The following is a 17,219-nucleotide window of genomic DNA, read 5'->3' on the forward strand; positions in this document are numbered from 1 at the left end:
TTTAGGAGCTTTAACGGGAAATTGGGCGACGTTTTTTCTCGTGGGAAAACCGAGTAACGACAAGGAGCGAAAACGACTTGAAATGGAAAATGCTTCTTTCGAAGATATTGTAGTTGCAAATTTCTATGATATTACACAGAGAGGCGCCACTATAAAATACTTGATTGGACTGAAAGTAGCTTCTTGTTTTTGCCCTCAAGCGGAATATCTCATCAAAGCCGACGATGATACGTATGTCCGACTGCGCCAAACGGAATATCTTCTGACCGCTGTCCAAAACGAGCTGGATAACGAGCAACTTCTGCAAAAAAGAATTAATTTACTTTATGAGAATAAAACAAATTCAAAAGTTAAGGTGTAAGTTAAGAGTCATTTTTGGCTAAATCTTTAGACAATTTACGCGCCAATTTATCTTTCAAGATTTTTTGTGCAGATTTTTACCACAAAAAATTTTGCTTGTCTGCAAAAAAACTACTGGGCAAAAAGTTACCTAAAAACGTGGACCAATTTTTCCTCAAAATTTTTGGCCAAATCTTTTTGAAAAAAAACCCTAAAAATACTTTTTTCGAGATAAATCTGTAATGGTGAACATGGAATAATCTTGGGATATTGTCTAATATACACTAATCGAGCTTGTTTTTTACTTATGTTATATTCAAGGTCACTTCAGTGCTAAAGTTACTCACGAGAGTAAAATAAAACGGCACTGCCTAAAATATCGAGATAAAACTTAAAATTATAACAATCGATAAAGCCACATATTTACCACAGTTTACTCCGCTCAGAACATCAAGTGTACTATAAAAAAAAACAAATTCGGACCCACCATGGTTATTCAACACATAGTTGATCAATTTCTGATGGCTCCGATGGTCACAGAAAGGGTCGACCAGGTGATTCTACTTAGCTAAACGAAGAACATTTTGAAGGAGCCACTGCTGAGACCGGAAACACCACAACCGAGCGCAGATGCAGCTGTAAAAACAGCTAGAGTTGAAAAATACAAACAAAAAACAGACAAATTGGTGGCGGAGGATTAAGAAAAATTTTGAACAGATCCGAAAGTTGGCCACAATGGGTAATATTACGGCGTTGCCAAACGATTGGTACCAAAGCTTTTCTTGGCATTGGGTGTCAGAAAGCAAAAAGAGACTTAGAAAAAAAACACATGAAAAATAATCAAGAGCTAGTAGATTTAGCGAAGAATAACCTTGAGAAAATCAAGAGTGTTACATACGATACATACAAAATAATCAACAGAAGGAACAAAAACAATAAACAGCTTGAAACATTTCAAGTCGCACTCAATGTACAAGCAGAGGACCTTATCGGGGACTTATTTCCATCACGAAGGAAGAAAATTGCGCTGCAGGACTTGCTATTATTTGAGACATAAGACGCAGACGAAGTCTTGAAAAAAGCAGAAAAATTCGAGCACATTAAAAAGACTACTATAGGAGTTCAGAAATCAAGCATACATGGCATTTCAGAAGGAGGATAAAGCAAAGCACTGTGTTAACCTTAAAGATAAAGCAGTAACCAATAATGGCAGAGCGAAATCAAGAACAAATTTCAAATCAGAGTAGATTTAGGAAAGGATCTAGGAACAACCGCAAAAACAACCGATCGAAATCAACAGGAAAATTTGAGAACAGAAATGAGAAAAAAGCATGAAATATGAAAAAAAATTCACATTAAGCCATCTGAAGATCAGTCCAGCCATTCAAAGAAGCGCCTGCAAATCAGAAGAGGAGAGTAAAATTGCACAGGAGAAGTTAGCAAGCAACTCAAACGGAGAATTAATTTCCATTAAAGACTTTGAAACGCGCAATGAACTTGAAACAATGTCAATTCAATTCGAAAAAATTGAGATTTAATTTGAACAAAGAACTTGAAAACGAGAAGAAATGCAGGAACAGCCAAGAAATGAAAAAAAAAAATTGACATTTGCAACGGTCCAAAATTCAACAAAACGAAATTTATGAAGGCGTTAGTTAATGAGAAAGAGCAATATGAGGTTTTACATGGTCACGTGACTGTAGAATTGGGCAGCCGTGTCAAATCCGAACAGTGCAACGGCGAACTATTTTGTAGAAGCTTCAGGTAGTGCCAAACTTGTTCCTGCAGAAACAATCAAACTTCCAGTGCAGTTTTTGAACTAAGACCAGAAACCCATACTAATCCTGGAAGCTTGCAGACGGATATACACCTGGCAGGCTGGTTCAAGAAAAGGGCAATGCTGGTCATTGCCGAACGAAAGAGGAGAGGCTTCGTTGGGCTAGATCTCGAAGCTAGGGTAGGCATACCAACCTCACAGAAAACAACGCAAAATGTGGAACTGAGGCTCGACATACTACCTACTGTGAGATCAGCTAACTTAAATGAGCCATTGGATAGAAAACGGAATTGAAAAACCATGTGGTAAGTTCGAAATTTATTTATTTTGTACGCCTAAGACAAGAAAAAAGTTAAAGTAATCCTAATATCAGGAAAAAAGCTAAATTGCAAAACTTGTTAAGCGAGGGTCAAATTAACAAATAAAAGGAGTGCATTCGTGAATGTTTTATTGTGTGTTTTCCACGCTACCAAATGTCAAAAGTTGAGGAACTGGAGGATGGTACAAGCTAGACTGTGACGGCAAAAACAGCCAGGTACCTTGCAGCTCATCGCATTACATCTTAAGTACTCGTATAGTAGACTGAAATTAGCTGAAGAAACAGCAAGACAATGTAACTTTAAAATCAACAAGGGAAGCGAGACAGGTACTTTTGATTTCTAGCAGGTTTCTATTGCTTGGCGCATGTGCTGGCTGACTTTCAAAAAGTTTTAGATAGATTGATTAAAGAGTCAAGGAAGATGGTTCCCAAGCTTATCACCCCGTGTTTTGTAACCCCCTTTTTCTTAACCCCTTCTCATATAACCCCAAAATCAGATAACCCCACTACATTTTTTTAAAAATTTTTTAAAGATATTTTAAAAATATTTTTAAAGATATTTTTTAAATAAGTGATATAATCATCGTATCGGAAAGAAAATTATCATGACCACCCAAAAATATAAACACCCAGGAAACATGGAAAACTTGATTCCAGCGTAAAAGAATCTTGTTTTCAAAATGTCTAAGTGCGAAATCTTCAACGACAAATATGACTGGTTGAGACAATAATTAGAGCAATTGGCGGCGAAAACTAATGAGGTAACAGGAAAAACTAGCAAAGAGGAAGTAATTTTAAAACCAGGTCCTTAAATAGCCCGGAACAATTGCGGTCATCTATTGCAAAATCAATGCTTTTCTGTTTCAAAATCAGAAAGAAGTCAGCCTGACCCCTTGAAAACTGAGGTCGTGTTGAAACGAAAAAACGAAAGAAGAAGTTGAAAACCACAAAGTTGAAAAAAATCGATTGGCGGGCTAAATCATGCCACAACATTTGAGAAAAAGGAAGCGGCGAAGGCTTTTTTTCACATACCGATTATTAGGATCCATGAAACAGATACGGGGATTGGATCTCAATCTCATTTGCTTCGAGGTGCTTTTAAACAATCAAGAAAAAAGCACTCCACCATTGAACTGGATTTTTGCGACAGACCACAAAGCTTTAACTACACTACACCACTAAGTAGTAACAATTTGCAAAAAAACCAAAATCAATTGACAGATGGGTGGAAAGTTATTACCAGTTAATTCCAAAGTCGAGCACGAATGTGGTAGGGACCATGCAATCGTTGTTTTATTATTTAGAAAAACTACGAATGATCCATGGGAAAACTTAAATTAGACAAAAAAATCGTTATACCTTCAGTTAAGAGATTTCACAAAGCATGAGGCAACTTAAACAGTATACTGAGTGATTTAAAAGAACTCAAAACCACGAAAAAATTCAAGAAACTTCTAGAGATTGCAAAACACTCAGTGACAGGTTGTCACACTGTTAGAATAGAAACTTCACCATCTTAGATTAATTGAACAAAACAACAGAACAAACAATAACGGTGATCATCGAACGAACGAGACGAAAAGTATGATAGGAAGGCATGTATGATAACAAAGCAGGAAACAGTCACCTCTAAAATTAAGTGCGGAATGAGCAAAACCGGGGGAGAAAAAAAACCGATAAAAAACTGCTCCCTCTAATCTACTAACTGTATCAAAACTCTGGATTATCCGAGAGTAACGTTGATATTGAAATTAGCAGAAAAAAGACGATAAACATAGAAATCCATTTAAACAAAGGACGCCGAGGAGAAATTAAGCCCAGAAATAAGCGTGATCCAGCCAGAATCGAAATCAAGTCACTATTCAAGGAGAACACAATTCCCGATTCCAACTGGCGCAACAGCCGGGAAAGCAAAACCTTGGTAACTTGAACCCTCTCTCCGAAAAAAAACGTATTGACAGAGCTTACCACCAGTGTGGATATGTGGCTGGATAAACAGAGAAGAGATTGTCATGGATTAGAACTATTATGCACTAGAACTGCACTAGAATCACATGTCAGTTGCGGACGATAGCATTTTATTAGATAACACGCTTGCTGTCCCATTGCAACTCAGGGAGGCGGCCATGATAAGAGTTCATCGCGGGCGCCCAGAACAAAAAACGCTGCTGGACGTCTCAATTTACCAGTGTTTGGACCCATATGCATAGAGATTTTCCTAACATAGCGCAAGATTGCCACAGCTATCTTGACATGGTACGAGAATGATGTAAATTATACAGAAAAATGCTTAAAAATTGCTCCCTATGTTATCGCAGCCGCGTCAGGTGATAGAAAATTGAATCAGCAGGACCGACCCAAAATGACACTGAAAAAAACTGTATCCTTTAGTGCTGCCGATTCTACCCTAAAACTGATTCGGTTAGGCTTACAAAAACAAAAGGGGAAAATCGAAGATAAAGTTTGAAAATATTCAAAGGAAATGCGATGAAGCAATTCTGTCTAGATAACAGCATAGAAAAGAATAAAAACATTGTCCAAATGGGACCACAGAGAATGGCTTAGTCGAAAGATTAACTCAAACCATTTACAATTTCAAAAACATAGGTGTGTAATGATGTTGTTGGCCAAAAAATCAAATCGATTAAACTTGCAGCAGTACTATCATTAGATACATAGGGTAGAAAAACCAGAAAAAAACGGCATAGAAATCAACTTATGAGACAATTTTCAAAAAAACGCAAATTTATTATGAGAAAAATATTTTTCTGCTATGTCTGATCTTTTGAAAAAGGAACACCTCAAAAGATTGGCAATTGCAGCCTCACAACTAAAGCGACAGAAGGAAAAACCGAGAAAACTTATGTTTAAGCACCAAATCTTGAATATAGTGACAGAGAACGGTCAAAAAGTTTAGACACACAGGCGCTTTGGAGCGAGGACAGAAATGGCGCTTCAAAAAATGACTTGAAACAAGTGGTGGTCACTTTACAAAATCGAGACACCAACATGAAAAAAGGTCTGACTTTTCGAAAAAGAAAAAGGTTTATGAAGATATGGATCTTGCAAAAAAACATCTTCAAAACAAGCTCTGCTCATGAGAAAGGACAAACAAAGGCCCAAAAGTTCGCGCTAAAATAACGAATTAAAACATTCGATCGAAACATCGTATTTTTCCACAGTTTACTTCAGGTCAATATATCAGGTAATAAAATTACTACAATATTGATACTGGTGCAATTATTACAATGCTGGTATCGGTGCAAAAACTGAGTCCTGATTAGTTCTTTCACCGATCAGCGACTCGCTAAAGCCATACTTTTACAAACATACTTTTTTTGCCTAGATTAAATTTTTTGGATTAAAAATTTTTAGGGAAAACTTTAAAGACGAATAACTTACTCGCAAGACATCAATTTTTTCAAGAACAACTATACATTTGTCGACGAAACAGTGAAAATATGGTTAAATAAACAAATAAAAATGAAAATAAATTTTGAGACCAAAAATCAAAAGTTTGGAGCGGCCCTTTTGCGTCCAAGTTTTGTTAACGATTCAATACAAACACAACAGTTCTGACGACGATATGTGAAAAAAGTATTTTAGACAAAATAAGGTTCAACAGGCGAAAATGCAATTACCTCACCTCTTTTTGATTGTAGCAAGAAAACCGGTTGTTGTGCATGTAGCGCACAATGTTCCGACCATAATCTAAAAAACTTTTAAAAATGTTCTTCAAAAAATGAATCACAAACAAGAAATAGAAATCATTTAAACAACGTTTTTCTAGAAAACCTTTATTGCCAAAGAAGCACTAAATTAAACATCCAAAATTAATTTTCTTTATAGTAAAATTAGATTTTTAGCCAAAAAGTCTATTAAATTGTTAAATAAAAGTTAAATTTCAAAATAACTATAGTTATTCGATCGCTTTACTCGCTCAAAATTGAACTGACTATAAAAAAATTGAATTATTTTTTCTCGACAATGGGACAAGTTTTTGAAAAATGTTTAATGCTCGAATCACGACTGAAAGGCCTTTAATTCGATATATCACTCCACGCATTCCCATAATTTTTTATGGTACCTGATTTTGCTTGGAAAAAAACTAAAACACACCAGAACACAAATTTCCTCCCCATTTTCAATAAATGCGCGGAAAAATAATGATATCTCTAAATATGCAAAGAGTTATTGGATTTGAATGCGGGTCGTCCACGCTCGCTGCTTCATGTGCCGACTACAATTAAACGTAAAATTGGGACCAGCTTGAAATTATTTGAAGCTTTGTCAGTCGTGATTCAAGCTATCAAGCTTTTTCGGTTGTGATTTGAGCTGATAGTACTATCAAACTTTTTTACAGTAGTTTGAAAAAAAATTTTTTCAGGCTGTTCAAATTGACGAAAGAAAGAATTAAAAAATAGAAATCAGTCATACAATCAAATACAATTGTCTAATTTCAGCTTTAACCAGTTTTTTAAGGAACTAAACTGGCACATCCAGCCCTATTCTAAGTAATCTCTTTAGTTTTAAATGATATTATGATTTTTTTTTCAGAGAAGTCTGCTTAAACTATATCTATAAAAATTTTTTCGTTATAACAAATTTTTTTGGAGCTTAAACAGGCTAAGAAATTGCCATGGAACTTCTACGGGCAGCATTTTACTAGTCAAATGATCTAAAATATAGATTTTTGGTTAAATATTTTATTTCGTTTTCACTCGTTTTTTTTGAAGAGACTCGCCGTTTTTTTTGTGTTTCTAGAAATACTAGCTGAACATGAATAGTGAAAAAATTTCGAATAATTAACTTCTGTAAAGTAGATGGAAGCGGCAAGCGACAAGCAGCTTCAGCAGCAACGGAAGAAAAACACGTCAGATTCTATACTGGTTCATCATGCTCGGGGAATATCCCACCGATGCGCGCAGATTACTTTGCAGTCAGCACTGAACAATATCCCAGTCCAACCTATCCCTTTTTTTGTCTGGGACCGATCAACATTTTCTCCATGAAAACTGTTCACGATTTGGCCGTTGAGTGTCCTCACCACTGCACGGCTCAAGATAGAAACGAGTTCGAGGAGAATAGAACAAAATACTGCTTATCTTGGATAGACGATGTGTTTATCGGATCATGCGTGGCCATAACCCAACAAAATCTAACAAAAACATTGATTTTAGAACCTAGATGGGGCGAGTTTATGAATGACCTGAATAGCAACGAAAGAAACGCATCCAATGATTTAGCTGTTCATGGTAATAAGACACCCTCTCAAATGTTAAACACTCACAAGTATTACAACCGTCAAAACTTGGTTTTCTAATTGAAATTACTCGGAGAGTTACAGCTCAAAAATATGTTTATATCTTCTGGTGTTTGGTTAAATTTAATATGCATGCAACTTCTGTTTTTCCTAAATTGTCGGAGCAATCGTGTTTCTGAGGAACATTTATTACTCAATGATCAATTGTTATTCTTCTGCATGAGCATTGTTTTCCATTGGTGGCGATTTCTCCATTTGGGTCCGTTGTTTTTGTCATGTCAACAATTTGATTTTGTTTTTCTTGATATTTTTCTCGAAGACTATCGCATTAAAGCTTTCACAGATTTTTGCAGTGAAAGCATGCTCCTTTAGCGGCTATTGCATACTCAGAAAAAAAAAGATAGTGATCTGATTTGAATATTTTTTTTATCGAAAACGATTCAAATTTCCGTCGTTGTACTGTTTGTTGTAGAGCATTTATTGAATCTTTTTATGATTCTTTTTCAGTTTCTAGTCACTTTGCGAAAAAATTTGAAGCTCATTTTATTATGACTGTCAAAAATGGCTTCTAGGCTTTCAGATATTCTTATCACACCATGCACATAAAACCGTACTGATTTATTTTGAAAAATTTGTAGTATTTTTAAGAGTATATTCGGAACATTCTGTACTACTTGCACAGCAACCGACCATCCATCTTTATTATTTTTAGTTTTCATTTTTATGAAACTTTCAGACGCTTCTTTCAATCTTTTTGATTAGCTTCTGTGATCGACAAAGATTTGTTTATCCTAAAATAGCTATTTTCTCAGACTTTTTTTAAAAACCAGATTCAGTATAGATTTTAAACATAAGTGTTCGCTTGTCCAAAAATACACATTTTCATTTCGAGGCCAAACTGTGCATTTTGTGAATTGTGAGCGGATTCCGCAACAAGCAAAAATCAGATTTGTCGCGGAATCCGCAACATTGCTATTTTTCTTTGATCTTTTCTGCTGTTTTGGATTCCACGGACAAATAGCTAAAACACTGATTAGCTCAAAATCACTCCAAAAAGAGGCAATAATAATATTTGTGTTAAACAAACTTGAGCTGTCGCGAAATCTGCAACTGTAAGTGGAATCCGCAAATTGTAAGCGGATTCCGCATATTGTTAGCGGAATCCGAAAATTGTAAACGGAATCCGCATAAATTTGCGGAGCCCACTTACAGTTGCGGAATCCGCTTACATTTGCGGAATCCGCTTACATTTGCGGAATCCGGAACAACTACCTATATCCGCTCGTTGCGGAATCCGCTACGAAAACAATGTGCCGACTAAATTTATGTTACAGATATTTGTAGGCAGATAGTGGAATGCACTTACATTTTGGAACATGTTTAAAGACTTGTCTCTGTAATACAGGAACATATAGGTGCAAAATTGTGCGCCTATCCTGTGCACAGTTTGGCCTCGTAAGGTTTTTCTGTAAGTCATGTTTCTCTCATGAGCATTGGCATATATTTTTGTATCGTAAGTGGTGCGAAGATCTACTCTGCCTCTGTCGTATAACTGTTTTTACCCAAAGGCGAAGCCAGCTTCGAACCACTTGTGATACTGTGAAAATTGTGCCGTTCCCCTCCAAAAATACAGACACACACGTAAAAGAAAATTTTTCGTTCGTTACGGTGCAATACGAGACGACTATGACAAATTAAGTTAAGCTTAAACCTATCAGACAAAACCAAACAAAAACAAAAAAAAAACGAATTTTAACGAATCGATTTGGTAAAATTATATTCAACACGCAAATTTCGAAAAGAACGGAAATTTAATTTGTTGACAAGCTCGAAATATGTCTGTTGCAGTATTTCTAACAGATCAATCAGATGAGGCCTCTGAACAAAGTTATTTAAGGGAAAAAAATATGAAACCCGGTTGCAGCACACTTGCCGTAGCTGCAACCGGGTACTAGACTTTTCTACCATAAACCATTTTAAAAATTTTGAAATAACTTCAAGTAAATTAATGCTGAAGTATGTTTAAACAATTACATCTTAGTGTCATTTTATCAGATCACTCAGCGCTGACATGCTCAATTTAGTAGTAGTTTCTTTATCGCCCTTTGTTTTTACACAGTGCTTCAAAAGTTCATAAAAATGATTTGAGCAAACTAATGCTCAGCTCCAGTTACGTTTAATTTCGTCTTTTTTCTTAGGCTGAAATAGTCCGACCTGTTTTAATCGGTCTAATTGCTCATTCTAGATAAAGTTGGTTTCGTGGCATTTTTTTTTTTAGTATGGAAAGCAGACTGAAAAACGTTCAAGAATTTATTTTCAGATCAAAACTTTGTAGCTTTGACAACTCTAGTTTCATTTTGTTTCAACGAGCGCCTACCTAAAATGCGTCATCTTAGTTACGGCTCCGTAATTTTTGTTTTCACTGAGATCGTAACCCCCGCAACTGACTTTTTAACTTTCGTCGACAACAAATTCATTTTTTTCAGTTTAATAGAATTTGCCTGATTTTTGGCCGCTAACTTATTTCTCTATTTTGATTTGCAATTCTGAAGCAAAAACAAGTGCTGCTATACTTCACGTAGAAAACAGCGGAAGATAGCTAACAGTTTTAGAGAAGAGGTGTAGATAGAGGACAAAAGGCAGTATAAGAACAAGTTGGACTAAAAAAAATCGGACCAAGTTTTTAATCGAGAAGAAGTATTGTTCCTAAATATATGATATTTTCAAAAAAATTTAACAACCAGATTTCCAGATGAAAAACGACTCATTCCCTAACACACTTGAAACTGATGAAGCGTCATCAGAAATATTCAAATCAAGTAAAAAATATTCAAAAAACAAATAAAGACAAAATTTGGGACTGTTCAAAAAAATAGAACACAGAGGCGAAACGGAGTTTTGCAACACTTGCAATATCAAAAAACACACAATTCGCAACAAATTAGTGAATGAAAAAAACACAGAAGTCAAAAAAAATTCTGAAAAATTATATTGGAAAAAATTACTTGAAAAAATAACTTATTTTCTGAATTCTGAAAAATTCTGAAAAATTATATTGGAAAAAATAACTTGAAAAAATAACTTATTTTCAACTAATAAGAAAAGTTGAAAAACTATAGCTACAAAAACACCAAATTTGTATCTGATGAAGTTCATAAACAGCCCTTAAAAATTGAAATCGATTACCGAGCGGCTGCAAAGGGGACAAAATTTTGGGTCGAAACCTGTTGAGCGGAAAAAAAAACTGTTGTCATAAATAATTCAGAAAATTTAAGTTTTTACGACCAATCCAAACTGAAACACATAATCCCAAACGGATATATTTTGCACTCGAAATTACGCAAAATAAGTTGAATAAGTCGATATAAATAAAACTGATACTGTTTGAATATTTAGAAAAAAACGAAAAGAAAAATGAAAAAAGGAAACTCCAAATCATTTTAGAAAATTTGAAGTTTCAGTTATGGTAAAGTTTGTTTTAATTGTAAGAAAGACATGCTTTGGAAAGTAAACCAATAAAATCTCTACCAGATAAATAATGGCGTTTAAAAAACGGAAAATGAACCGACAGAAATTAGGACGAAACAGCAGCCGTGGCCGATTGCGATAAGGCAAGCGTCTCTCAACACGAGGGTCGTGCGTTCTAATCCCACTTCGGTCATATGGCATGAGGGGTACCAGAGTCATCCGCCTCCTCAAGGTAAAACGGGCTGCGGCAAAATTGATGACATACCCCCTCCCTCACTGTTGGTCTTGCATTGAGTAGGACCACGGGCAATAAAAAAGGACGAAAACCACGAAACCAAAAAAAACGAGATAATTTTTGAAAAAAAAATTAGAACCTGAAAAGAGCCTGAACTAATTATTACTTAAGCGATTGTATTTTTATTCGAGCTTTCAAGAAATTGAGCATATCAGAAGGTCCTCTAGAAAAGGAGACCCTCTAGAAAAGATCCTCTAGAAGTGTGGACAAAGTTGTTTGCGGGAAAACAGTCTAGTACCCGATTGCAAAACCCTTGCTTATCGCAAGGATAAATAAGATACAATCAAATGTAGAAAATTTTGATATCATTATCCTAGCTGTGTTAAAATCCGCGCAGCGGTGGCTGGGCTGAAAGAAAAGAAGAGCACAATAATCCGACACTTAAACACGCTAAGAAGAACGGATTAGAAACACTGGCCCAAACTGTCTGAAGTTTGGTAAACAAAATTCCAGTACCAATTTACAATCAGAGCAAAGCTTATGAAGCTGTAAAAAAGTAAAAGATAGAAGTCCGTCACGTTTTTTGTGACCTTTACACTTTTGCTGTTCAATCTGTTTAGAGTTTGTCTTCGCTTTAACGCAGGAGAACTGAACTTAAAAAGTAATCAAAAGTCAAACCGCGAAAAATAAAAATTGAGAATGAACAAATTTTAAGAACTTTAAGAAAAAAACACACAAAAAAACAAAAATCATCATTCAAAGACCTATATAAGACTACAAACTACGTTCATAACTCCTAATAAAAGAAATAAAAGACTGAAATTATATCAAATCGAAAATAGTATATTTACAACCACCAAAAAAATTTCAAATGGCAAGCGTCATTCAGATGCAGATAGGCTCAAACGAAGTATACTGTTAAGCATATCATGGAGTTGACCAAACGATTCAAGTTGTTGGACAAGTTGTTAACTTGAAACATAATCTATATTCCGATTTGATAACGCTTGCTAATCACAAGCTTTGAGATTTTTGTGGATATCCTCTACAGACAATAACGAAAACTGCTTCATGTACAGACAACACTAAGCAACACCTCGATAAAATGTATTTCAATGAACATGAAAAATTGTCAAACATTATTTTAACTTTAGTGCCAAATAACAAGATGCTAATTTTAACCATCTCACGTGCATTGATTAAATAGGGGTTTTCGAAACGAATTACAATAAACTTAAGAATAAATCCGCTTGGTACAAAATTATTTAGTCTACCGATATCTTTTCTCAACGCCAAAAATTTTTTCTACTCCAGAAAAATTGTAATGTACCAGGAACTAGTACAAAATTGTTTGACTCGCCCCTCTCCCCTTGCCTAACAAACGGATGAAATAGGGCGCCTAAAAATTTGCGCTATCGACCTTTAAAGATATCAAACGAGGATTAGGTTGCATTTCAGCTCGAAAAACTCAGCTGAATAACATGTGACCAAACATGCTCGTTTGCTAACTTTGTGTTGGTCTTGTCGTTATTGTTTCTGCCATTGATAATGGGAGGAACTTTGTATCCGGGTGTTTTAGTTTTTTTTTATTTTGTTTTCCAACCAAAATCAGGTACCACAAATAATAATTGGAGAGAGTTGGGCATATTAAAGCCGTTTCAGTCGCGATTCGAATGATATTAAAATGTTTTCAAAAAACTGTTTCGGTATCGAGAAAAACTGAATAAAGTTTTTGATTTTTACTTCAATTTTTAGCGAATAAAGCGAGCGAACACTATTACATCAGCTTAATTATGCCTAATTTAAGCCCTTGAATCTAAAGTTTAAAGCAAGGTAGATTCGTTTTTTGAGTTTAGAGTCCTTTCAGTCATGACTCGAATGCCATTAAATATTTCCCAAAATTTTTTTCTAGTCTCGAGAAAAACCGGTTTGAAATTTCTGATTTTTGGTCTTATTTCGATCGAATAAAGACGAGCTAGCAGGCTTAAAATAGCTTAATTATGCTTAATTTTAGCTGCAAAAACTTAGTTTTAGTTGAGTTAAAGTATTTTTTGGATTTTCTTTGGCAAAAATTTGGGAAAAAACTTCAAAATTTTTAAATGAAACGCTGCAAAAAATTGAAATAATTTTCAATTTTTTTTATTTGTATAGCGATTTTTTTTTCGTTTTCCTTATCATTTTTCTACAAAAACTGTTTTCCAATTTGCCTGTTTTACTATGACTGATGAATATGCCTAAGTTGTACTTTTTCGTTCAGATCCTTTTATCACACCACGAAGAAAAAAAAAGATATTAATTAGAAAATCCTTGTTTTAGTATTTTTATGACTTTGGTCGGAACATTCTGTGCTATTTGCACAGTAACCGGCTATCCTTGTTTTAGTTTTCATTTTTTATCGAAAAGATATTAAAAGATATAAAAATATGCGAATGAAAGAAAGAACTACAATAACTTCAGAGTTGGAAACCTAAGAGGCTGGCGACAGCAAATACAAACCATTCTAATCGGGTTTCCTATTAATTTTAGTCATTCTGTTTTAAAAGATCTTTGTTTGATATTATAATTGTTTTTTTTTTAATGTCAATACATCTACTAACCAAGCTCATCTAACCGATATTGAACAAACGATCACAATGATATAGAACTCACAAATAAAATAAAACACCAACTAATTAAACTGCACTATCTAGATGATAAAAAGTATAAGAAGTACATATTCTAGGGATAATCATTCTAGGGATAAACGATTCGAATGATATTAAAATGTTTTCAAAAAACTGTTTCGGTATCGAGAAAAACTGAATAAAGTTTTTGATTTTTACTTCAATTTTTAGCGAATAAAGCGAGCGAACACTATTACATCAGCTTAATTATGCCTAATTTAAGCCCTTGAATCTAAAGTTTAAAGCAAGGTAGATTCGTTTTTTGAGTTTAGAGTCCTTTCAGTCATGACTCGAATGCCATTAAATATTTCCCAAAATTTTTTTCTAGTCTCGAGAAAAACCGGTTTGAAATTTCTGATTTTTGGTCTTATTTCGATCGAATAAAGACGAGCTAGCAGGCTTAAAATAGCTTAATTATGCTTAATTTTAGCTGCAAAAACTTAGTTTTAGTTGAGTTAAAGTATTTTTTGGATTTTCTTTGGCAAAAATTTGGGAAAAAACTTCAAAATTTTTAAATGAAACGCTGCAAAAAATTGAAATAATTTTCAATTTTTTTTATTTGTATAGCGATTTTTTTTTCGTTTTCCTTATCATTTTTCTACAAAAACTGTTTTCCAATTTGCCTGTTTTACTATGACTGATGAATATGCCTAAGTTGTACTTTTTCGTTCAGATCCTTTTATCACACCACGAAGAAAAAAAAAGATATTAATTAGAAAATCCTTGTTTTAGTATTTTTATGACTTTGGTCGGAACATTCTGTGCTATTTGCACAGTAACCGGCTATCCTTGTTTTAGTTTTCATTTTTTATCGAAAAGATATTAAAAGATATAAAAATATGCGAATGAAAGAAAGAACTACAATAACTTCAGAGTTGGAAACCTAAGAGGCTGGCGACAGCAAATACAAACCATTCTAATCGGGTTTCCTATTAATTTTAGTCATTCTGTTTTAAAAGATCTTTGTTTGATATTATAATTGTTTTTTTTTTTAATGTCAATACATCTACTAACCAAGCTCATCTAACCGATATTGAACAAACGATCACAATGATATAGAACTCACAAATAAAATAAAACACCAACTAATTAAACTGCACTATCTAGATGATAAAAAGTATAAGAAGTACATATTCTAGGGATAATCATAGAGCAGGAAAAAAGTATTTCTTTTTTCTGGTTTCTAAAAAAATCTTAAAAAAATCAAATGAATATACAGAAACTTTCATTTTTCATCTTGCGATGTTAACAGCGCATGAAGGAATTTGACAGGAGCGTTCATAACAAACTCCAGTTTGGAGCTCTTCTTTGAAACTTTTGATGTTTTTCAGGACAAATTAAAGCAAAGCTTTATTTTTTGCTTCCTTTTTTACTCTATTATGAGCGGAAAAAGTACGAAAAAAGGCATATACTTTTTTCCATTTTCCCAGCTCACTGGTAATAGCGAACGTTTGAATCAGTATAACTTTGAATCTATGATAAAATGAAAATATAGGAACTTGCGTCCTACAAATTCCACATTCTACTAAATCGTAAATAAAATGACTAATTTATACTTTTGATACTTCAGCTTTGACTGGATATTTCATATTTTGCGCAAGCACATCAAAACTAGATTTACAGATACAAAAAAGACAGCTACAAAATCATGTTTTCACAGTTTGAAAGTTAACATCCCTAATTTTTTCGTCTCGGTCAGGCTGAGTTTGCGTTCAAAATGTCTTGCGACGAATAGAAGGTGATATCCAACTTCAACTTGGAAGGATCGATGACCCTCCGTTTTACATACCAGCAGTACAGCTCGATCGACAAAAACACTCCGAAAGTTCCGAGAATGAACGCTAGGGCAAGAATCAGAAACCTGGCCACGTGACCGTTTTCATGTAATTGGGCCAAATTTTCCAGTAAACTTATTTCACACGCTTGGTTCCAGTCCTCCAAAACAAGCTTCGAACTATTTCCAACAAAAGTTTCCCAAGGACAAAGCGACTCCAGATTACAAAACGGCAACTCCAGAACAAAAGGCTCGTGGTCGAAAGTTTTTGTGACATTTCGATAAAGAAGCTTGACGAAATAGTTTTTATCTGCGTCCGAATATAGTTCAAACAAAAGTGCTGATGCATATGGTGGCCTCAGATAGTTAAAAACATCGAGCAGCCGAGTCAAAGCAATCAGAGTCGTGTCGTGTGCAGAGTATATTACCATTTTGTCGGCTAATTTTCTTTCGACGTTGTTCTCAATCTTGTCTTTGAACACATTTCGAATCGACTTGAACAAAGTTCCACCTAAAAGACGCTGCTGCTCTTTTGTCCTGAACAAATTATAGAACTCAAAATTAGCCGATTGTTCGAACTGTTTCATGATTTCAGGAGTCGCCCAAGATGGTAATTTTAAATTATGCGCCTGATCGCAAACTAAATTATCATAAATGAAACTGTTATTGTCCAGTGTCAAAAAAGCGCCTGTGAATTTCGCAAGTTGCTCCAGAAACGGCCAGATAGTTTTATTGTATTCCTGGTATTCATCGCTATTGTGAAAATCTAGGTCAATCTTTTCAAATCGCGGGCAGCTCTCCATTGGGACGTCCAGAAAATGATCCTCATCAGCCGGAATTGTGTGAATTGGAACCGGCTGCCAGTTGAGGTTCGAATCCCACACCTGCCAATCTTTCGGGGCATACAGTGCAGCTAAATTCGACTGTGCCGATTCAATAGCTCTATCCACATTTGATGACAAGACGTAAGTTTCGTTTCTAAGATAATGGTAGTTCAAAAATTGAGGCATGTACCTTTCTCTGAGGTAGGTTCCCAATGCGTAATGTTGTCGCATTCCCTCTTGGGTAAGCATGCCAGGTTTCTGAGGCCAGTAATTCAAGTAGGGATCATTCGGGTAGAACATAATCGGGGATCGATCCCCGTGACGCCAGATAATCTGAACGAACTCCAAGGTCAAGTTTTGCTCGTTTGGAACCCCGTTCAGACATTGTGTAAGTGAGGTCAATAAAATAAGTGTGATCACATTGATCATTTTGTGACTTCAGAATTCAATTTCTCAATCCAAGAAGAAATTCAATGAACAGGCGATGTTGATGTAGAGTTTGGTAAAAGTGACAGGGATAAAGATATTTACAATTCAATAATTCTACTAAAACAAGA

At 34.9% G+C, this 17,219-nt stretch overlaps 1 protein-coding gene across 1 annotated transcript; it reads right to left on the reverse strand.

The window, feature by feature from the left end:
* Positions 1-15,073: 15,073 nt before the first annotated feature.
* LOC134845280 (prostatic acid phosphatase-like) lies at positions 15,074-17,213 on the reverse strand. The gene has a single exon (XM_063862225.1). It carries the CDS (start codon positions 17,089-17,091, stop codon positions 15,760-15,762), a length of 1,332 nt encoding a protein of 443 aa, XP_063718295.1. The 5' UTR covers positions 17,092-17,213; the 3' UTR covers positions 15,074-15,759.
* Between the last annotated feature and the right edge of the window lie 6 nt (positions 17,214-17,219).

Source organism: Symsagittifera roscoffensis, chromosome 4 (genome assembly GCF_963678635.1).
Source record: "Symsagittifera roscoffensis chromosome 4, txSymRosc1.1, whole genome shotgun sequence".
In the NCBI taxonomy this organism is placed as follows: domain Eukaryota; kingdom Metazoa; phylum Xenacoelomorpha; order Acoela; family Convolutidae; genus Symsagittifera; species Symsagittifera roscoffensis.